This window comes from Excalfactoria chinensis, chromosome 10 (genome assembly GCF_039878825.1).
Source record: "Excalfactoria chinensis isolate bCotChi1 chromosome 10, bCotChi1.hap2, whole genome shotgun sequence".
Taxonomy (NCBI): Eukaryota; Metazoa; Chordata; class Aves; order Galliformes; family Phasianidae; genus Excalfactoria; species Excalfactoria chinensis.
In genome coordinates this window covers 212322-234945 of record NC_092834.1, presented here as the reverse complement: position 1 = coordinate 234945, position 22624 = coordinate 212322, and the positions used below count along the sequence as shown (strand labels likewise).

The 22624-nt window shown below is 47.6% G+C and overlaps 1 protein-coding gene across 8 annotated transcripts in view; it reads left to right on the top strand.

Annotated features, from left to right (window-relative positions):
• Nucleotides 1-22624, top strand: part of PPIP5K1 (diphosphoinositol pentakisphosphate kinase 1) — a 41644-nt gene that overhangs the window by 5675 nt on the left and 13345 nt on the right. For 3 of the 8 annotated variants that reach the window (XM_072345154.1, XM_072345152.1, XM_072345148.1), the window contains exons 4-27: nt 251-446; nt 534-624; nt 1625-1710; nt 1949-2103; nt 3045-3146; nt 3376-3537; nt 3655-3776; nt 4011-4112; nt 4298-4384; nt 4808-4883; nt 5406-5515; nt 6470-6555; nt 6959-7087; nt 7933-8054; nt 8792-8974; nt 9891-10032; nt 10643-10866; nt 11872-11999; nt 12465-12579; nt 13552-13659; nt 14860-14976; nt 15301-15465; nt 16093-16177; nt 20650-20772. In XM_072345154.1, coding sequence (XP_072201255.1) covers nt 251-446; nt 534-624; nt 1625-1710; nt 1949-2103; nt 3045-3146; nt 3376-3537; nt 3655-3776; nt 4011-4112; nt 4298-4384; nt 4808-4883; nt 5406-5515; nt 6470-6555; nt 6959-7087; nt 7933-8054; nt 8792-8974; nt 9891-10032; nt 10643-10866; nt 11872-11999; nt 12465-12579; nt 13552-13659; nt 14860-14976; nt 15301-15465; nt 16093-16177; nt 20650-20772 — 3016 coding nt within the window. The remainder of the gene's footprint in view (nt 1-250; nt 447-533; nt 625-1624; nt 1711-1948; nt 2104-3044; nt 3147-3375; nt 3538-3654; nt 3777-4010; nt 4113-4297; nt 4385-4807; nt 4884-5405; nt 5516-6469; nt 6556-6958; nt 7088-7932; nt 8055-8791; nt 8975-9890; nt 10033-10642; nt 10867-11871; nt 12000-12464; nt 12580-13551; nt 13660-14859; nt 14977-15300; nt 15466-16092; nt 16178-20649; nt 20773-22624) is intronic. The other 5 variants (XM_072345153.1, XM_072345149.1, XM_072345156.1 and 2 more) reach the window with 3 other exon arrangements.

The window sequence follows — 22624 nt, the reverse complement described above, 5'->3', positions numbered from 1 at the left end:
TAGTATCCAGAGGAGGCGTAATAGTGCCTGACAAAGAAGCAGCGGTGTTTGGCTGCTCCTTCATGACATCCACCAGAGCAATCTGCTGGGAGATGGAAGTGTGCATGATCTGAGTCTAGCAAAAGCTGCGAGCACACAGGGTTGGAAGAAAATCCCGTGTTTGTTCTGTACTGCTGCACTCCCACTCTCTTGCAGTTTTAATTCAGCAGAGCAGCTGACCTGTGCTAACCTGTTCTGCGTCTTCTCTTAGCCGCCTGAACGGCAGATTGTTGTTGGAATCTGTGCCATGACCAAAAAGTCCAAATCAAAGCCCATGACGCAGATTCTGGAGCGTCTGTGCAAGTTTGAGTACATCACAGTGGTGATTATGGGGGAGGACGTTATTCTGAATGAACCGGTGGAGAACTGGCCTCCTTGTGACTGCCTCATCTCCTTCCACTCCAAAGGTAACATTCTGCAGTACGCCTCAGCCCACCTAAAGTCTGGACAAGGGAGCTTCCGTTCATTCTCTCCTTCCTTTTCCTGTATTTCAGGATTCCCTCTGGATAAAGCAGTTGCCTATGCCAAGCTGTGCAAGCCGTTCTTGATTAATGACCTTGATATGCAGTATTATATTCAGGACAGGTAGGTGTCTGTGATCCAGCAGAGCCCCTTCCCTCTTAGTCAGATTTCTCAGCTTATTGTGCAATCTGCTTCTTCCTGACCACCAGCAAATGAGATGGAAATTTCTTTAGCAAAGGATTTTAAGGGTGTTTTGTTTTCTGATTCAAATGTGCTGTAAGGAATGGCTGAATGAAGGCAGAAGTGGAAGTGGTCTCCCAGAATGAGGCTGTCACTGAGACATAAAGATCACCCTCTTAGTGGGCAAGCCAGGTGGTGGGGTGGGATTCTGGGACAGAAACTGGGAGCAGAAAGGCCAGGTCAGACCCTAAGGAAAATCACAGAGTCACAGAGTTGTAGGAGTTGGAAGGGACCTCTAGAGATCATCGAGTCCAACCCCCTGCCAAAGCAGCTCCCTACACCACGTTGCACAGGTAGGCGTCCAGGCGGGTCTTGAATATCTCCAGAGAAGGAGACTCCACCACCTCCCTGTGCAGCCTGTTCCAGTGCTCCGTCACCCTCACTGTAAAGAAGTTCTTGCGCACATTCATGCGGAACTTCCTGTGCTGAAGTTTCAGCCCATTTCCCCTAGTCCTGTCCCCACGCACTACTGAAAACAGACCAGCCTCGCCACTATGGCTCCCACACCTCAGGTATTTATAAACCTGGATCAAGTCCCCTCTCAGCCTTCTTTTATCAAGGCTAAACTGACCCAGTTCACTTAGTATCTCCTCATAGGGGAGTTGCTCCAGGCATATGTTGGTGAAGGTCTTCAAGATGCTTTGCAGCCATCTGGTGGTACAGCCAGCCTGCAGACATGTACTGCACGCATACAGCCAGGCTGCACTGGCTCCATCTGGGCAGGTCTAACGCTGGACACCAGAGCTTCCATCACATCTCTAGGTTGTGAGCAGAGCTCCTGCAGGTGCTGACAGGCACCCCGACGTGTAACCCTTGTTAAAGAGCTGCAGTTTTACCCTTTCCAAACTTTTCTATAGGTTCTAACTGTTCCTGTCCTCCTCAGGCGTGAAGTGTATCGGATCCTTCAAGAAGAGGGAATAGACCTGCCCCGCTATGCTGTGCTCAATCGAGACCCCGATAGACCAGAAGGTAAGTAAGTGTCCAGGCTCTTCTGAAAGCAGCTTTTACAAAACGTACAGTTTAAGATATCCTGTAGAGAGCAGGCACTGATATCAACTCGTGCAGGCCTGATGTGGCAGTCTGATAGCTTTTGAGAACGGAGGTACAAGCAGCAGAACTGGCTCGCCACCCAGGACTGAGGGCTTCAGCTCTTTGCTGGGGCTGCTACCCCTCATCCTGCTGTGCCACTGCTCTGCTTTATCTTCAGAGTGCAACTTGGTGGAAGGAGAGGACCACGTGGAAGTAAATGGAGCTGTTTTCCCAAAGCCGTTCGTAGAGAAGCCTGTCAGTGCCGAAGACCATAATGTGTACATCTACTACCCAACCTCAGCAGGTGGGGGCAGCCAGAGGCTCTTTCGGAAGGTGAGGGGATCCCCCTTTTTGTTGTTGGGACCATTAAAGCTGTGGGACTGAGAGAAGCGTGTGGCTTCAGGAGGGAGAGCTGGGGCGGGTGAGAGGAAAGAGAAGTTTTGTTTGGGGGGAATCTGTACCTTCCCAGGACTTGTAGTTGAGCCCTGCCCCGCTGGGAATTGCAGGACGTGTTCTGGTGATGAATTCACCTTCACCACCTCCTGCCTGCCACGTGTCCCGTGGGGCACTCATGGAGAACTGTGGCCCTTGTTGAACTACACACTGCTTTTTTTCTCCATCACTTTCGCAGTTCATTGGGACAATTTGTAAGAGTCTCTTCCTGCTTGCTCTCCTGCCCTTGTCAGCACGCTGTAGCTCACACATGTAATAAATGCACTATTTATTTCTAGATTCCACTGGGAATCTGCCTTACTCGCAGCGCTCTGCCAGCACACAGTTAATAGCTGTGCTGCATCTTCTTTCCAGTCAGTTACACATCTGCCATTAGCGATCTCGAACTGACTTTCCTTCGCTAGTGTACACATGTACCATTTGAGACTGGAAGTGAAATGGTGTGGTCTGCTGGCCATAAGTTCAGCCGTACCATCCTGGAAAGGGGTAAAATTGGTCCGATAGTGAACCAGCACTGTGCATTATCGCTTTCTTACTTTCTAGGTCTTCATCTGCTGTTGTTTGCTCTATATCCCTGTAGCAATTGGTGTCAACCCAGTGGTCTGTAGTAACCCTTCTCCTCTTTAAAGCCCACACATACCTCCTCTTTGTCTTTTGGAGTCTTTTTTGTCCTCTGTAAGTGAGTATGCTGTGATAGCTGAGTGTTCTCAGAGGCGTTCGTTCAGTTTTCTGCATTTAGGATGAAACTTTCAGTTCTTGTTCTTCCATCTAAGAAAAGCAGCCCCATCGTTTTCCCTGAGGTGCTGGCTCTGTGCTTTCAGATCGGCAGCCGGAGCAGCGTGTATTCCCCAGAGAGCAGTGTGAGGAAGACGGGCTCATACATTTATGAGGAGTTCATGCCTACGGATGGCACTGATGTAAAGGTAAGGCAAAGCCTGGAGTGCCTCCTGCCTGCGATGGCTGAGGGCTGACAGTGCTACTGAGTTGGCTCTGGAGTATCAGTGTGAGCTGTGAGGTGCTGCTGTGCAGCTCGGGTCCCAGCTGGAGGGTGGGTGTCGAGGCCATCCACTCTTTTCCAGGAGTCTCGATAGAAAAGTCTTCCGGAAGGTGCGGTCAGTGGGGGTATGTCGGCTGAACTGAATCTCTTCCCAGGTGTACACTGTTGGGCCTGACTATGCCCATGCAGAGGCTCGCAAATCCCCCGCACTGGATGGGAAGGTGGAGCGGGACAGCGAAGGGAAGGAAATCCGCTATCCTGTCATGCTGACTGCCATGGAGAAACTGGTCGCTCGGAAAGTCTGCGTCGCCTTTAAGGTCTGTGTCTGGGCCTGTGGAATGGCTCTGTGTGAGCCTCGCCTGGCTGTGCATCTCCAGCCCGTGTGCTGAACGGCCAGGTGCTCACGAATCCCTTGTCTCGTGTTTCCTGTGCAGCAAACTGTGTGTGGGTTTGACCTCCTACGGGCAAATGGCCACTCTTTTGTTTGTGATGTGAACGGCTTCAGTTTCGTGAAGAACTCTATGAAGTATTATGACGACTGTGCCAAAATCCTCGGGTATGTAAAATTCAGGTTGTGCTGTGGGTGAAGCCCAGCTGCAGTATTAGTGTGCAGAGTACTTTGTGTTCCTTTGGGCAGTGCCCTAACTACGTGGTGTTCTGGATGTGTCTGCACGAAGGAGAGGAGGAGCTCTGTCTGTGGTTCTTGAATCTTTCCGCAGAACCACCGGGCAAGAGGTGGAGCACCAGGGGAATGCAATTCTTGTGAGTTTTACGTTCTGATTTCTTCCAGAAACATAATTATGCGGGAATTGGCTCCTCAGTTCCATATTCCCTGGTCCATCCCAACAGAGGCAGAAGATATTCCCATCGTCCCCACGACTTCTGGCACCATGTGAGTACCTGCCTTCTTCTCAAATGCCCAAGGCAAAATCTGTCCGAGGGACAGATGTCGCCCAGCAGCACCGTGTTCTCCAGCTGCCGCTGTGTTGGGACTGAAAGAACAATGGGAACCAGCTCTCTGGTGACAGTTCTGGTGTGTATGGTCACACCTGTGCAGAGTATCTTCTGTTTCCCCAGGATGGAGCTTCGCTGTGTTATCGCAGTCATCCGGCACGGAGATCGTACCCCAAAGCAGAAGATGAAGATGGAAGTTAAGCATCCCCGGTAAGAGCCAAGGCAAGGAGGTGCCGCGTCGCTGGAAAGTGAGGAGGGGCCATTTTCTGAATCAAGAAGCAGAGTAGAAGGGCTGGGCTGAGTGCATGGAAGGCTGTGCGTTTTCCTGGCTCCTTCTGCAAGGCTGAGGGCGTCCCCTAAGACTCCGGTCACCTTCTGTGTGAACGCTGGGAGAAAGAGCCAGGTTCTGCTCGGGCCTACAAAGCAAAGCGTCCCACTAAATGGGAAGTTAGCGGCTGCCTCCTTTTCTTAGCCTGGAAACAATCATTTCTGACATAATTTCTGAGGCATGGCAAGGAGCCGCTGGGACTGCAGGCTCTCCTGGAAGAATGAAGTGTGAATGCATACGTAAGGTTGAAAGTTGTAGTGCTGAAACAGCAGCTGCTGGATCAGGGTTCTTTGTTGTCTGTTCAGGTTCTTTGAATTATTTGAGAAATATGATGGCTACAAGACAGGGAAGTTGAAACTGAAGAAGCCAGAGCAGCTACAGGTGAGGGGAGTCCTGTCTGGGGTGACTGTGTGGGAGATAAAGGTAATTTGCTTCCCAGTGTGAGGCACTCTTTTGGGAGGAAGTAAAAGCTCAGAAGGGCAACAGCCTTTTGCAGGAACGCTTGTTTTCTCACTCCTTACCCGCAATGCACTCAGCAGGGTGAGAGCGTGATGGGAACTGCTCCTGGCTGATGGGAAGACTGCCGAGCTGGGAGGACACAGCGCAGCTTGGCCATCTGCTGTGGCTGCCTCCAGTGAGGAACGGCTGCAGGATGGGGAGTGGGACAGTGTGAGGAACCTGCTTGGTTCTGCCTGGGGCTGGAGCGCAGGTTGAGGGTGGAGCAAAATGCAGCGTGAAAGTTTGTTCTGCCTGAGCTGTGCCTCTTAGGAAGGGACATGTCTGTAAGGGGTGTGGGTGCGGATGTGGTGCTGGGTGAGGCTGCCTGGGGTCGCCTCGCAAGACATGATGGTGAGTCTGGGGCAAAACTGCTGTGTGTTTGAGGTAGTGTCTGCTCCCCAACAGGAAGTGCTGGACATCGCACGGCAGCTTGTGGTGGAACTGGGAACCCACAGTGACTGTGAGATCGAGGAGCGGAAATCCAAACTGGAGCAGCTGAAGAGTGTCTTGGAGATGTAAGGATCCCGGTGTTGGGGTGCTGTGAGTTTGTCTCGGAGCCGTGGTTCAGCGTGGGATGTAGAAGCTAATTGGGCTGCTGATGTTTTGGGCAGCAGTTGTCCAGAGCTTGGAATATCCTTCCTCAGTTACAGCTGTACATAAGAGGTGCCATCCTGTTAACATTTTCCCCTTGGCATCAAAACTGGTGTTGATTCTTGTTCCCAGTGTGTCTGGTGTTCAGCTAATCAACTTGAGACAAAGGTGAGCTTCTTTTGCTGTGGGAAAGGAACTGCAGTCCTTTAAAGGCCGCCTTAATATGAAGTGTTTTGATAAAGTTGGAGCAAATGCGGTTTTAAAAAAGGATATCACAAATTAAACAAGAGGCAGCTTGGCAAACACCAGAAGAAGTTTGTGTCCACAGCTTTCGTGTTGTTGCCACAACAGGCAGTGTGGTGGTGGCTGTCTCAGAAGCACGAGTCCTCTCCGAGCTGTGGCTGGCGGTGGTGCAGTCAGGCACTGCCTGTGTTTAAGCCACGTTTCTGGAGCACAGAGAATGAATTCTTACCATGATTCCTTCTCCTGCCTTTCCTCCCAGTAGAGGGGTGCTTACATTCACAGTGGCTGATGGATTCTTTGTCTGTGATCCCAATAATTCACTCGCTAAAAGTGTAAGATAGATAGAAATCAGCAAAACTTGATTGAAGTTGCCGTGGGATGAGAGGGCTAAAATGCTGTCAGCTGAAGAGCAGGCAAGAAAATGAGTATTTAAATTTCGTTAGGGGAGGTTATTTAGCTTTTCTCGGAGTGTGCATTCTGGATCACAAGTGCGTGTCAACAGCGTTCTTTTTCCACGGCGGTTGGTGCTGTAGCAGAAAGTCGGTGCATTTTTGCTGTGTGCTGCTTAGGGACCTTTGGGCACGGGGAGAGTGCAGGCGATTTACTTTCACCTTTTCCCCTTCTCACTGTGACAGGTACGGACATTTTTCTGGCATCAACCGTAAGGTGCAGTTGACGTATCTGCCTCATGGACATCCAAAAGCTGCAAGTGAAGATGAAGGTAAAGAATCTGACATGGCTTCCTTGACCTTAACGCCTGGTGTTTAAGTGTGTGTGCAGCTGTCTTACCTGTAAAGACCTCAGGAGATGCAAGCATGATTAACAACGCGTGTCTTATATTTGCTAGCAACATAAGAGAGGCTGGAGTGATACATAATGTAGTGTACCACTGTGCTCTGGATGGTGCCACAGGTCTTGCTCTTCTATGTTAATGAATGTCAGCCTCCATACCTTTAGAAAGTGGTGTCTCTTACTTTGGTGCTTGCTAGCGTGGTTCCTGGGGGACTCTGGTTCAAGCTTGTGCTGCTAACGCTTTACAAGGTTCTGATAGCAACCTCTTCTTCCTCTCCCACTGCAAGCTCAGCTTTGAGATCTGATGTAGGGAGTTTCTCTTTGTGTCCTAGAAGCTCGCAGAGAGCCTTCCCCATCTCTTCTCCTGGTGCTGAAATGGGGTGGAGAGCTGACACCAGCAGGAAGGGTCCAGGCAGAAGAGCTAGGGAGAGCCTTTCGCTGCATGTATCCTGGTGGCCAAGGTAAGCTTCTTACATGCATGTCAGGTCCTGTCCTGTGGCTGTACCAGGCTGCTTAGCCCAAGTGATCACCAGTGTAAGGGATGCTCAGATGCCTGCACAGCAGTTGGTGCACGGCCTCTTTGCCCAAATATGCAGCTGACGTCTGTCTGATGCCTGTCCTTGTCTAGCAGGGTGTTTCTCTGAATTATGGGCTGAGAGCTCTTGGAGCAGTGTCTACATCTTCTCATGTGGTGTGACTGAATACTTTGCAAACTCATCATGGGATTCTGTCCAATAACAAATGACTCACCACTGTAGTGTTTTTGGAGGATCAGACTCAGAACTGCAGGAGTTGCTTTATCCTATTTCCAGTCTCTCTCCTTTGATCGATTCCGCTATCACAAATAAACTTTTTCTCTTTCCATGCCACAAGAGGATTGTAGCTGTACTAGTTATGTTTGGAAGCCAGGTGCCTTACAGTTAAATAGCTCTGGCGGTGGTTCTGATGGCAGCAGAACTGATTTTGTACAAAGCACAAATAAAAAGGGGCAATTCTTTTGTACAGCTTCATTCTTCACAGGGACATTCAAGCTAGCAGGCAATTATGGACTGCTGGAAGAGGATTGCTGCAGAATTTGGGCAGCGTCAGACCTTTACTGGTGAATTCTCACTCCTTCCCTCAAAATGGGCTTTGCCAAGTTAACGGGAAGTAGATTTTCAGGCTTCATGTGATGGCTAGAACTGACTGTTTTGGAGCAGTCTGAATGCTAGGTAGCTTGTTGCCTGAAGTAGTGGTATTCTGCAGTATACTTGGCTGATAGTTTTTGAGGTGTCAGAATACTGTTCTGAGCCTGTGTCTGTTCCAGGTGATTATGCTGGTTTCCCTGGATGTGGCCTGCTCAGACTGCACAGCACATACCGCCATGATCTCAAGATCTACGCCTCAGATGAGGGACGAGTTCAGATGACAGCAGCAGCTTTTGCAAAGGTTCTTCCCCTCTTGTGCATCTGCTGACTCTGCTGCGTTAGTCTTTGGAATCTGCCAGTTTTAAAGGAAAACCTCTGGTGACAAGGAAGGATCTGTCCTAGGAATTTCTCCTGTCTGTTGGAAGGGCAGTGGTGCACTGTGCTGATAGCAAGCGTGTGGGGCAGCACTGGAAATGCGCTGTGGCTGCACGTGCTTGTTGCCTTTGATATGCTGCCCAGTATTAGACTGTGACTGGAGAAGGAGTTGCTGGTATTTAATGTTGGAGCACATTGCTGAATATTAATTTCCTACAAAATTAGTTCCTGGGATGAGTGCCCAGCCAGAAGGGTGATTCTCTGACTGCCTGATTTACGAGAGGAATGAAATGTCTTTGGGGAAGTCTAGAGTGGAGGTTGGGAAGGAGTGGGGCTCATCTGCAGTTGAAGCTTGAGCCAAGGGAGACCCTGTGGTCACCTGAGCTGTTCTTTAGAGCTGTATCAACTTTTTCCAGCAAACTGTGTTGGCTACTCAACGATTGCCTGCACAGTTCTGAGGCCACTGCAGGCAGAGCTGCTGTTTAGATAGAATAGCTCTATGAGCATGGCAGAATCATCAGTGACTACAGGTGCTATTGCTGTAAAAATGTTCTTCAAGGACGGCTGAAGTTTCACTCAAGCTGATTGAAGGCTGGCCATGAAGCTGCCAGAAATGTTTGCTGTTGGTTTGCACAGCTAAAATCTTGTCCTGTGTTGTTTTAGGGTCTGCTGGCCCTGGAAGGAGAGCTGACCCCCATCCTGGTGCAGATGGTGAAAAGTGCCAATATGAATGGTCTCCTGGACAGTGACAGTGATTCTCTAAGCAGCTGTCAACACAGAGTGAAAGCACGACTACATGAAATCATGCAGAAGGATGCTGAGTTCTGTGAAGAGGATTATGAAAAGGTAAAGCATCTTTGGAGCTCCCTGTGGTTTAAGTTCCAAAGTCTGCCAGTGTTTGAGCAGTAGTTTTGTTAGTTTCAAAACAGCTCTAGTCAAAACTGCAGGATGTAAGCAGGACCTAGGAGGGGAAAAGGAATAATCCCTACCCTTGTCCAAGTGAAAATGCCCTACAGTTCTGCACTGTGCTGTTCAAATCATTATCACGTGACCTTTCTCTCCTTATAACAGGTCCCAGTGCATCTGATTGTCATGAGAGTGCTCAAAGAAAATGGTTTTGATAAACTGTGTTTTGTAAATATGAGTATGTGATAGGCTGGCATTTGAGGTTACCTGATTGGGGTGCTAGTTCTCATGGCTTCCAATCCCATTTCCTGTGGATGAGCAGTTCACCTTTGCCAGATTTTACATCCACACTCTGTGTGTGTATGTGAACTTTTGGCTATAAACCATTTTGCAGTCCTGTCAGTGTCTGATAACTGCAAAGCAGATAATATGGGCTACATCCAGCAGAGTGACCAATAAGAGTGCTGCAGCTGCTTCCCAACAAGTCCCTAGATATTTCCCCCCCCAGATTCTGAGATATATTTACAGAGCTGAAACCTATCACCATTACCAAATGTATTAATCACCTTCAATAAATACTTAAAATGCTGTGCAACCCTTTGCTCAAGCACAGAAGCAAAGCAAGACAGGGATGAGTGTTGTTGGTAAAGGGAGGTCTGGTGGAACAGGAGCAGTTGTTTGCTGTCTCTGAGTTTGGTCCCAAAGCAGTTTTAAGATCACACCAAACTACCTCTATGATGAGGCCAGTTTATTGTACTCAGCTAGGAACACAACTTTTGTACTTAATATAAAGCAGGGTAGCTGTGTTCCCAGTCTGTAAAGATATTAACTAACCTCTGCTGATATCTTCTCTCAGCTAGCACCTACAGGTAGTGCTTCTTTGCTCAACTCTATGACCTTCATCCAGAACCCTGTGGAGATCTGTAACCAGGTGTTCACCCTGATTGAGAACCTCACCTCCCAGATACGAAAACGACTGGAAGACCCAAAATCTGCAGGTGAGTGTCACAGCTGGAAAGGGTCTGCAGCAGATCCGTTTTTTTCTTCTGTCTTCACAGCTGCCAAACATCACCACGGTTTATATAATATGACTATAGCAAAGAAATTCTATAGTGGAATTCCAAATACATGATTGATGTAAAGGCTCCTGTTCTGCTTTCAGCTGCTGTTGGAGAGAGCTGTAATGTATCTTGGGTTTAGAGAGAATGTAAGCAGCAGCTCTATGGCCAGGAGGAATTGGTCTGACTTTTTCAGGCATTTCCTGGAGAGGAGATCAAGGCAGCAGGCAAGAATTTTCAGTCATCATTTGATGAGTTCTGAGAGCTTTCCTTATGACAGCGCAGAGGTGTCATAAAGGCACTGGTGGGGCATCCACACGTGCTGTGACAAACAAGTCGAAAGGCAAATGCTTTCACTTTTCTCACATATTTCAGAAGTAGTTTCCTGCTGCAGTTTAAGATGCAGCTCAAATAGGTCTGGTGGCTTTTCCAGGACGGCATAATAATCGCAGCCCTTCTGTGCTGGTAGAAGCCAGTCATAGCTGCCTCTTGAGATCTGCATGGAAGCAGTTCAGAATGTGAATATGGTTTTGTGCTCTCTGCTGTTTAGACCTGCAGCTCTACCACAGTGAGACTTTAGAACTGATGCTGCAACGCTGGAGTAAGCTGGAAAGAGATTTTCGCATGAAAAATGGGCGTTACGACATCAGCAAGATCCCTGATATTTATGACTGCATCAAGTATGACGTGCAGCACAACTGTGCGCTGAAGCTGGAAGGCACAGCTGAGCTCTTCCGACTCTCCAAAGCCCTGGCAGATGTGATCATACCACAGGTAGATCCTGTGGTGCCTGTGGGAACGGTCTGTGGTGTCACTTTCTGACCTGTCCTCTGTCTCTTTTTTCTTGTGTCTCCTACACATTAACTGTCAAGGCAGTGTATCACAGATAGTGTGTCACAGATATTTCTCAGATCTCTTACTATTTGTATAAGGCCAAAACCATCTACAACTGAAGATGTGGCAGTGCTTTCTTCCTGGATGAGGGTTCTCACAGTATCAGAATGATGAGCAGATGAGGCAGCAGCTTTTGTGTGTTGGCTACAATGCATTTAGCGCAGCTTTGGGATGAGCGTGAGTGTGTGCTCTAACAACATCCCATCTTCTATATGCAAAGTTGTACAGGGAGAGGCTTTCTGTGTTCAAGTGAAGCCTTTTTCTGGTGGATTTGACATCCCTGTCAAACTGGGTCTGGTTCAATTTGTAGAGTTGGCTCGCTTCTCACAAAAGTTTTGCATATGGAAATGTGAGGGGAGAGGAGGGACAAGTGCAATAGATCTCTTTATTCTGTCCCACTCCAGGCGTAAATGTTTCATTTGTCAGGAGTGGGCTTCTAACAACAGGACCCAATTGCCCGTGTACCCATGTCAGGCAGAAATGGGCTTCTGAGCCTCTCCACACTGTTTCTGATAAGAGGCTGTTCAGCCATTTACTGCTCAGCTCTTCCAGATTTATCTTTGCAAACAGCAGTTGTTGGGTTAGTCTTTATGCCAGGTCTGACTGTGTGTTTGCCACAAGAGAAGGTTGGCTGATGGTATTCATCCCTCTCAGCTGTTAGAAGTGTACTGACAGCTGCGTCTAGGCAGACTGGGATTCTCGGAGGTGCCTCTGTCCTCTGTTACCTCCCATAGGAAAAGATGAAACAGGTGCTGAGTGGCGTTTCCCTTTCTGTCTTTGCTTACCTGTAGTGGAGCTTGTGGACAGGACTGTGGAAGTGCATTCTCCTTTCTTCTGAGCATGTGACCCAAAGATTTCTCTTGGGTTTTGTTTGTTTTCCTGCAGGAGTATGGAATTAATAAGGAGGAGAAACTGGAGATTGCTATTGGCTTTTGTCTTCCTCTGATTAAAAAAATCCAGTTGGACCTACAGAGAACCCATGAAGATGAGTCTGTCAACAAACTACATCCCCTGTAAGGACTGTGATGTATGCTGCTGCTGCTGCTGGGGAGGGCAGGCTCTGGGGCAGTGTGTGGGATCCATATCAGAAGAGTGTAGTGGTTTAGGAGCAGGCACCAAGGGGCACGCTAAGAAGGAAGCATGTTGATGTTCGTAGAACAGGAAGAGAAATTCAAAGACAGACTGAAACTGTTGAGAGTGAGGCAAGGTACCAAAGAAGTCATTGCAGCTGGATGGTGGTGCCTTCATCCCTGTCTCTGTGAGGAGCAAATGCTGTTGTGATGCACCACATCAGCCCCACCACATGTCTCCAGTAGGAGAGCAAAAAACTTCTGTGCCTAATTGTTCTGTTCCTGTTGCTCTTTAACAATTCCCAATATATGATTTTCTTCTTCTGTTGAGTGAGTAGAAATACTGCTGCATGGTAGATGTTGATCCATTGGCAGGCTGTGAATAACACGGGGCTGATTTTTGTTCAGGTACTCCAGAGGAGTGTTGTCACCGGGCCGTCACGTTCGGACACGGCTCTACTTCACCAGTGAGAGCCACGTACACTCTCTGCTCAGCATCTTCCGCTATGGGGGGCTCCTGGATGTAAGTGTTCCAGCAGTGCTCACAGAGTAAGCCACCCTGCTTTTTCTCAGCGGCCCTTTCCAATGCAGACAGCGTGTATTTGCAGGTTGCCCCTTTAGCCAGTGCTCACAGTAATGGCGTGCACCAGTTGTCTCTGACCAGCTCCATGGCTGCTGTGTCTGCATGCTGCAGCTTCCTGCCTTCTGGCCTGTAGGGGGATTGTTCTTCCTCCTCCCTGACACTGCCTGCCTGGCTCGTGCAGAGCCATGTTTTCTCCAAATGCTATCCTTCTGATTTTAAATGACTCTGGAGTCTCTGTAGGAAGAGAGAAGTGTGAGGCAGTGGTGATGCAGGAATTCCTTCCTGCTTCCTTCAGCTATTTGTTTAATTAGTTGCTGTTATGTGGAGACTTCCAGTTGATTCAAAGCCAAGGAAATCAGTTTGCTTATAGAGGAAGTGCAGGAAGCGACCTGGGGCTGTAAATGCGTAACAAGCTCTCTAACAGGGGCCTAGTTTTAGCTGACAAACTCATCGATCCAGCCTCTTGTTGCACCCTCATGACCTGTTTCCTGAGGGAGTTGGTATGCACACCTGAGAGAAAGCTCTGCTTTAGGCCTCCTCGTGTTCTTTTTTTGTTTGCTTGTTTTTTGAGCATTTCTCTAAAATATTCCATCCTGTAGAACACTCCTTGAGAATGGCTGTGCTTGGGAGCTGCTGTGGGTTACACTTTTCTCCAGTCAGCATGGCACAGGGGCTTGCATCTGAGTGCCCTCAGATCTGCACGTGGGTTGGATGGAAGCTGTAGTGTCCCTCTTTGCCATTGCTCCTTCCTGGAAGCACCCTGCCATCACTGCAAGGCCATCTTTCTTGGTTTTGTCCTGACAATGCTGTTCGCTTGTGGAGAGGCAAAGTCTCTCAGACCCATTTCACTGAATGCTGCAAGGTTTCTGCTGTTGCTTATTCCACGCAACTGTTTATGTGTATATATATCAGGAGAACAAAGACCAGCAGTGGAAGAGAGCCATGGACTATTTGAGTGCTATCTCAGAGCTGAACTACATGACCCAGATTGTTATCATGCTCTACGAGGACAACAACAAGGTGAGGGATGTAGCTGTAGGACAAAATCCTTCCCGCCACGATGCTGGGCACGGCCGCTGAGAGACTGGATCAGTTGGGAATGTTGTGATCTGAGCTCTCAGCCTGTGGATAAAGACAGATGGATCATTAATGCAACTGCTAGTTCTTATTTTTAGGTGTGAGGCAGTGACCCACTTACTGTTTGTTATGTGTAAGCAGAATGCCATTCTGAGCAGTAGTGCCAAACATGCATAATTGATAGCAGCAATTTGAAAGCATGTCCTAAAGCAAAATCATTTGTTGTTTCTTAATGTTAATTACAAGTTAACAATAGGAAACAAATTAAAAACAATTTATATTTGGCAGTTTAAATTATTCAGAGTATTTCCAGAAATTGTCCAGAAATTCCATATTCACAAACTTTTTTTGTATTTACTAAAAATCTACTCGTGTAGTTAGGGAGGTATGTGTGGATATCTTCAGGAAGAAAAGACAACCACTTAAAAATAGATGGAATGTGGAAAATGGCAGTGATTGCCATAAGTAGTTCTGGCACCGAAGTGTGCATCCTGAATCCCAGATCCTGTGATCTGTACTGCAGGAGGTCGTGGTGAGGGGAGCAGTCCCTTTACTCTGCGAGCTTCAGAATGAGAATGTGTTCAGAGAACAGATGTGGGATTTTAATGGTAGCGCAGACATCCTGAGTGGCAGAGCAAGTAGAGATGATGAAACTTTGGGTTTTCCCTGGTGTTGGAACCTGTAAAAGTTCTGTCTGCCATCTAAAAATAGGTATTATTTTAAATAATTATTAGAAATCGTTACTTAAGTGTTGGAGCAACTTGACTGAAAGTCTAGGAGGGAGCCAGTCTCTCCATGTGCCTGTGGTTTTGCAGCAGGGTGGTCTCTGTTGCCTAAAGCTGTGCTTTAGGTTCATATATATATACGTAGAGCCTGATTCTGTTTTGGCCTTCTGGTGGCTGTTGTGACAGAACAACAACATTCTGAATGCCTCAGCTTTGTGCTAATGAGGGCTGTACTTTTGTATGAAGCAGTCCTAGCGCCAGTATGTCTGTGGGTTCTTGTTGCTTCTGCCTTCCTTCTGAAGGATGATGCTGTTGGGGCTCATGCTGAACCAGCATGGCAGGGTGGTCAAAGCCCAGACCATGGCCTCTGCTGATAGCCCGCGAGATTTCATTTATTCCCCATCCCTGGTGTTTGCAGGACCCATCTTCAGAAGAGCGCTTCCACGTGGAGCTGCATTTCAGCCCTGGTGTGAAGGGTTGTGAGGAGGACAGAAATGTTCCCACAGGGTTTGGCTTTCGACCTGCCTCGGCAGAGGTGAGTGCTGTCCTGGGCACAGGGCTGCTCTGCACAGGGATGCACTGTGTGCAGCTCTGCTGTGCGCCATGCTGTTCTGCCAGCCTGCTACAGCCTGGGCCTCAGCAGCATGTTCTCCTCTGGCCTGTCCTTGTGCCCAAGGACTCAGCAAGTTACATTTTCTGTCTGACTTTGTGGGCTTTGTATGGCAGTCTTTGTTCAAGGAGGAGCAGAGTGCTGGCATCTCACTGCGCTTAGAGCTCAGAGATCCCAGCCTCTAGCAAATGCCCCGGGCAGCGCCTGATAAGGATGTATGCCTGGAGCTGTCAGTGTTCCCTACTGCAGAGCGAGGACAAGAAGGCAGACCAAGGCAGCCTGGAGGACCTCTCCAAAGAGAAGGGCATGGATGAGCCCGATCGTGGCCAGCAAAGATCTCCGCAGCCCTCTGAGCTCGTTGGCATTCAGCGGAGATCACCACTGATCAGGAACCGGAAGACGGGATCAATGGAGGTAAAAGCGCTGTTCTTGTTGCTCTCATAAAGGTCTTCTGCCTCGTTTTAGTTTCCTGAGATTCCTCTTCACATAAGAGTTGCTTCTGTGGATTGATTTGGAGAAGGAATTTGAGTCTGTGGGAAGGCTGACCTACCAAACTCCCTGGGGAGGGGGGGCAGGAAATTTATGAGGAAGAGCATTTTTGGTATCTGTTTTCTGATAGGGAAAGCAGCATTAGAACACGAGCTGTTTGTTAGCTGGCTTCTGTCACTGTGTCACCCATGGTGTGACCTTTGGGTGCAGTACCTGGGGAGTCTGCATTGGGCACTACTGTGTTGAAGGGGATATATGTTGCTGCCGCTAAAGAAGGAAGTTGTATCCCAGTGATCCCAGTGGTCTTAGGAAACAAGGAACTCAGTACAGGGATCTCTTACTGCTTCTGAAATTTCTACTGTTCCATATCCCAGCACAAACCTGAAATTAAAAGTGAGCACACGTCACAGTCTTAGCATAAGAGTACTGTATGCTTCTTGAAAATCGTGATTTTTAGGCACGAGGTACTTTGCTTTTTACTTCTGTTCAAAAACGCTTGACACCAGTGGGTGATACAAGGCACAGCCCTGATCGTACTGTCTCTCTTTGCAGGTGCTTTCTGAATCTTCTTCCAAAGGTTATCGCCTCTTCAGCACTTACTCCAGGCAAGCTTCTGAGATGAAGCAAAGCGGCTTAGGTACTGTACTCGACTTGTTGCCACCCTGCTCATCTGTACCTCTGTATTCTTGTGTGCATCCGTCTGTCCCTCCCTGTATTTACCTGGATCAAGTTCCTTGTATGTCTCTCTGTGTGCACTGTATCTTCTTGTAGCCTTCCTGCCTAGACCGCTGCAGCGGTTGTATCATTGTAATGACTTTTGTGTGTGACCTCCTCCTTCAGTTTCTAGCTACAGAAGATGCACTTGTCATCCCACATAAAACAGGAGCAACAAAGCAACTTCTGCTCCCGTGTTGCTCTCATTTCTTACATCATTTTTAAACTTAGTAGGAGGAGATGATTTCACATGGGATCTAGAACACTTTCTGTTCTGCAGGAGAGTAGTTTACATACAAAGCTGTCTTCATGTAAGACTATTGTCCTTCTACCTTTTTTTCCTAAAGATCTCTTGTATGAAACAGATCCATCATCTTCTGCTGCAGGGTTTGACAGCTCTCAGAGCTGGGATCCCCTGCTTCACTGTTTTTTGCATGGTAGCCAGTGGGAGAAAATATTTTAGGGCAGCTGATGTTCTCTGTCCTGTCCTTGAGAATACCATCCCCTGCCATCCCAATGTGAACCACGTCTGTGGAAATTCTTTGTGGAATATTTTTGCTAAAGCAAAAAAAAAAAAAATTTGGAAGCTGAATAGCAATCTTTGGTGCCAGGGGTCTCAAAGTAGATAAACCTAGATCCCGCAGAAGCCTAAAAAGCAGCAGGGAATTGAGGTGTCCAAGTTAGGCCCACTTTCTTTTCCCCTAGAACTTTTCTTTTGCATTTGGGTCCTGAGGCCGCAGGTTTCCTTTCAGCAGTTCTGACTGTTACTGGCTCTTTACTCTGTGACACGGGCACCCTGCAGCTGAGGGTTATCTGAAAGGCCTGATCGCTGCTTTGTCACTTTTGAATAAGCTGTTTCTTTGGAAACCAATTCTTAGCAGTTTGATGGGATTTTCTTTGCTGAAATTAGGAAATATCCCAGGTTTCTGAGGAACGTCCGTTTTGGAAATGGAGAAGATTACTACGGTACTGGACTTGACAACAAAACTTGAAGTGCAATCTCATCAGGTTTAATTTCAAGTTCTTGCCTGACTTGCCCCGCTGAGATGCCTTTGCTGGTCATTCACCCAGCTGTGAAGCTCCGCAGATGCAAAATCTTGGGTGGGAGCTGAGCAAGCAGACCTGCAGGCCTCTGTCTGGATACTCAGTTCAATCATCGTTTGTCTCGTGGAGACTTATGGCTGTGTGCAAGGAAGGGTTGAGCTGGTGTCGTGCTGCAACACCAGGCTGCACAATTTCTGCTTATCAGAATGTTTGTTTCTGTGACTTTATCTCAGTCCATGAGCTGCTGAAAAGAATGATGCTTCTTTACTTGTGAAAATCAAGCTCTTCAAGGAATTTTCGTGGTTCCTTTCCTGCTTGCTTTATAGAAGTCTAATGTCTTCTCTCTTTATGGTCTGAGGTGCACATTCTCTCTTAGAGAAAGAATATAGAACTCACGGGATCCTGAACGTTGGCTCCCGTGTTTGTCTCAGCAGCTGTGCTGGGAGGTGATCCATTCAGGTGCTACCTGCTGCCTCTGGGCTTTTCTGAAGTTCAGAGCCTGACCTTGCCGGTGTCTGGCTGTTGTTATCTCGGAGGGAACGTGTGCTTCTCTTCAGATATTCCTTCACATGTTGAGCTGTATCGGGAGGAGAAGCAGGGCAGAGCTGTTGCCCTGTTGCCATAACTGCCAGAATTGTGTCTTCGTGGTAATTCAGAAATGCCTTGAAATGGCTGTTGGGAAGAAGTGAGGGCAGCAGTTTGCTTTGTCTGTACAGCATGTTGCTTTGGAGTATGCCTTATTTTTCTGGATAGGAACAAGTGCATCCTTGTAGACTGTTAGCAGTAGTGTGTGTACTTCTAGCTCTAGAAGCATGGGATGTTTCAGTGCCTTTTTTCGCTTGCAAAGCACTTTGGAACAGGATAAAATCACTCCTTGCTTTTAAATAGGTGATCTGCTGTCCGTGCGGTTGGCAGCTTTGTGCTGAGGCTTTCACGCCCATAGGAGTGAAACAAGGGATGACTGTTTTTAAACATCTGAAATGTTGAATATACATCTGAAAGTTAAATGTACAGAAATGAGCCAGCATATTATGTTATTCCTTGCAAACACTGCTACATCTTAGATCCAGCTTGCTAGTATGGCGTTCTTTAGGATGTGTGCTTGTGTGTTTAATTTGGCTACAGTAAGTTCACTGTAGACAATTGCTGTCATCCACAGAGTCATGCTTGTAAATTCTGTTTGTGTTTAAGGGTGCTAACAAAGTGCCTTTGTCTACCGTACGACTACAAACACTTGTCTGTCCTTAGTTTAATGATTAGTGGTACAAGATGGCAAATGATAAAAATCTATAGTAACGTTTTCATCTGCCAGTAAATAAGTCTTGTCTTTTGTTTCTGTTTGTTTGTTTCAAAGCTTGACAGTATGGCTCTGAGCATCATGCTGGCTGCCACTTGACAAAATTCTGTTTGCATTCTGATAGATTTCTGCTCACGCTGACTCACCACTGAGCTTCCCGTTACAGGGATTAGGAGAAATGTTCCCAGACTTGTGTATCAGCTATTCTGCATGCAAGAGCTCTTGGCTCTTTGTCCAAGGACAAAAGATGCAGGTCTGCCCAGTGGGAAGCCACTAGCAGTGTTACAGTGGTGGAGTGGCTTAGTTCAGTGCATACGAGAACTCTTTTTGTCAGCCTCCACAGTTCGGAGAAGCACTTAACAGCTGAGACTGAGCTTCCACATCAGTAACCCAAAGCTCAGGATCTCTGTTTTCTTCTCCAAAGAGACTCCAGCTAAAATGCTGATTTGTAGAAAAAGACCTGGCATCCTCCCGGCTGACAAATGGATGTGAGGCCGAGAAGGCAGATGGCTCACTCTCTCTGCCAGGTTAATAGGACTGCAGCCAGAAGGCTGAGGAAGAGCCCTTCCCCTCTGCAGCATTTGTGAGACTGTGTCTGAAGGATTGCTGCCTGCTCTGGGCTCCCTGGCATGGACGTAACAGGCGTCAGCCTAGGGCAGAGCAGTGGGGCTGCAGCACAGATTGGTGGAGACCTTAATGCTGTTCAGCCACCCAAGCAGGAGATTACAGAGGAGTCAGAGTCTGCTCCAGGACACATGCTGATAGGATGAGAAACAACAAGTAGAAGTTGCAACACAGGGAATTCCAATTACCTTGGAAGAACTAATTTTTCACCATAAGCATGCCAAATATTGGGGCAGGGGCTTGGAATCTTCCTGTGTTCTCCTTCCTTGGAGGTATGCAAACCTTGATTGGACACATCCTAGCAAACTGATCCAAGCTGGAAGTCTCCAGGGTTTCCTTCCATCCTAAATCATGCTGCATTTTAGAAGCAAGAGCCACTATAGGAAGAATTTATTACTTTTAACAGTAATTAAAGATGCACTGTTCCATTTAAATACCAGTAGGCAGTATGTCAGGCTTCTTGTCCTGGCAGACAAGGTGGAGCAAGATCAACCTGCTTGTTTCTGGAAGCAAGGTATGTGGGAGTAATGCTGTTTTTAGCAGATGGTATTTACAGAGTGTAGTATCAAGGCAGCTGAATAAGGAATTTATAGACAGTCAGTGGTTTTATCTTTCCAGTAGTGAGTTGTTGTTTTTTCCCCTCACATACAATTGCTTTCTGTGGTCGAAAGAGTCCTGTTTCAAATACCCAGCCATTCCCCAAATGTCACATAATGTCAAGCCACTGTGAAAAATGCTGTGCAAACACCAGCACTTACTAGAGCTCATATGCATTCTCCTGTGCATGAAAATGTAATACATGCCTTCTTCCTTACCATGGGGTAAGAAGAGCTCTACGCTGTGTGCAGCTCTGGTGCTTTGTAAGGTTGTTCACAGAACACTTGGACTATGCATGACCAAGTTGGTGTGAAAGAAAGCTCTCTGGTCCCATTGCTTTCCTTACTGATTGACAGAGTGATTAATCCACATTTACAGCAACAGTTTCAACAACCTGAAATGTATTAGATATAGGTAGCTCTTCTTCTCAGTGTCCAGCAGAACAAGGTCCTTCCAGTGAGAAAAGGCAGGAGAGAAGATGCTGTGTGATGTGAACATCAGTGATCTGCACCCTGGCTTTTCTGACAGGAGTACTTAGATTTGCTGGCTGGTGTCAGGATCTTCTTCCTAGATTAGGTTGGAAGAGAAAGGGAAATATACCACTGGAAGGAGCTGGGAACTTTCCTGGAGCTGAATATTAGTCTACCTGCTGTGCATATGGCACTGCTGAATTCAGAATGGGGAATACTGCCTCCCCGTTCTTCCCCAGTGTCATGTATTTCCTGGGATCGCTTCTAAAGCAGGCAGGTTATTCCTCATTCTTAAACTAACACTGCTTTTCTGTAGTTGCATGGTGTGGAGATGTCATACTAACACCTTCCATGCCTTTCCAGGGTCACAATGCACCGGGCTGTTTAGCACCACTGTGCTGGGAGGCTCCTCCAGTGCCCCCAACCTTCAGGACTACGCACGCAGCCATGGCAAAAAGTTTGCCAGCAGCCTGACATACAAAGACGGTATGTGTGTTCTCTGTGCAGCAGGTTAATCTGTGGCCTTTGGTGTCTCAGGGAGCTAATAAGGCAGAGACTTAGACTGCTAAGAAGAATGACACAGTTGGATGTGTATATTCACCTCATCTACAGTAATGCGTTCTGTCATATCCCAAGAGGTCATGATCCCTGCTAGGACAGGGCAGGGGCTGAATTGCGTGAGGAGCTGTGTGTCGATGTATGGTAATGCTGGTGCATAGTAGTGCTGGTGGCTGATTTTCCTCTGGCATTTTAATACTGCTTGCTGGTGTGGAGGAAGGATTATTGGTCTAGATACGAGGTAGGCCTGTCCTGGAACATGTAAAATCGTCTCGCTTACCTTGTTGACCTCAGTGGTGCTAAACCAAGGTTCTATTGAGACATGAATCCTCAGTCTACAGAGTGTGGGTTGATGTGATGTGCTGAGGGAAAGAAGTTGAGTACTGAAGACCCTAGCTGTGTGCTAGGCATGCAGAAGAATCTGAGATGGCTGTCAGAAGGCAGTGTAATAGGTGTGCTATGCATGCGGTAGGTGGTGTGTTTGGACAGAACACCACAGAAGGACTCGAAGGTGGAGTTATTGTTAGTGGTCCATAGAAATTGCTGTACAGGTCAGCAAGACAGTCTGGTAGGATGTATTTGGATCATCAGTGCAACTGTTGCTTGGTGTGTGTGGATGAAAGGATGTCGCCAGCTGAAGATTTATATCCGGATGGTGTAAGTGAATTATGCACTGAGAAGCAGAGAGGCTTTTGCTACTTTCAAGGAAACTGGAGCACAGAAGGCTGAAGTGTTCTAGAGGAGCTGTAGGGATGTAATGCATCAGTAAGTGTTCATTGTGATCCCAGTAAGACTGTGTCAGGTGTTGATTAGGGTAGACTGGGTGATGAATTAGTTGAGAACAGCCCTGCAGAGAAGGACTTAAGGACATTGATGGACTAAAAATTGGATATGTCTGCAATGTGCACTTGCACTCCAGAAAGCCAACCACATCCGTAGCTCTACAGAACTGTAGAATCACAGAATAATTTCGGTTGGAAGGGACCTCAAAGGCCGTCATTTCTAAACCCCCCTGCCTTGGGCAGGGGCACCTCCCAGTAGACCAGGTTGCCCAGAGGCCCATCCAGTTTGGCCTTAAACTCTTCTAGGGATGGGACCTCCACAACATCCGTAAAAAGAAACGTAGGAGGTACATTAAGGGAGGCTGTGGTTTAACTCCAGCAGATGGCCAAGTCCCATGCAGCTACTTGTTCACTACCCCACAGTGGGATGGGCTAGGGAAGTGGTAAGGTAAAAAAAGTGTCTTTCCTATCGGGCTCACATTAATCACTTACACCAGTGTGGAACAAGGCGAGGAGATAACGAAGGCAATGATGTGTGACTCTGAGGGAAAACAGGAGGTTGGTTTGGATTTTTGTCCAGTGTTTGACGCAAGGAAGAAGGCTTAACTTATCAGGGTGGAAAGATGTTACCTGTTCTGAGATCTGTTGGAACCCCATGAATACTGCTGTACAGAGGCCGTGAAGTACACCAGCTTTCTGTGCTGCTATCCAGTGTAAGAGAAAACTGCACTGGTTTTCACCTCTATAGGGAGCTTCATAGCACACACCAGGATACGTGTGTGATAGAGACGAGGAAGGTGAACTGGGAGGATTTGTCAAGCCCTGCTGCATAAGTCTGAGCTGCCCAAGGAAGCAAGTGCTGGCTGACCATGGGTTCCAGAATAGAAGTTTGTGGTGTTTGGCACAGGACAGGGGTATGAATACCACAAGAAACACCGAAAAGGCCAGCTAGAACACTGACTGATTTTCTTCCACACCAAGCAAATGCCATAGGTCCA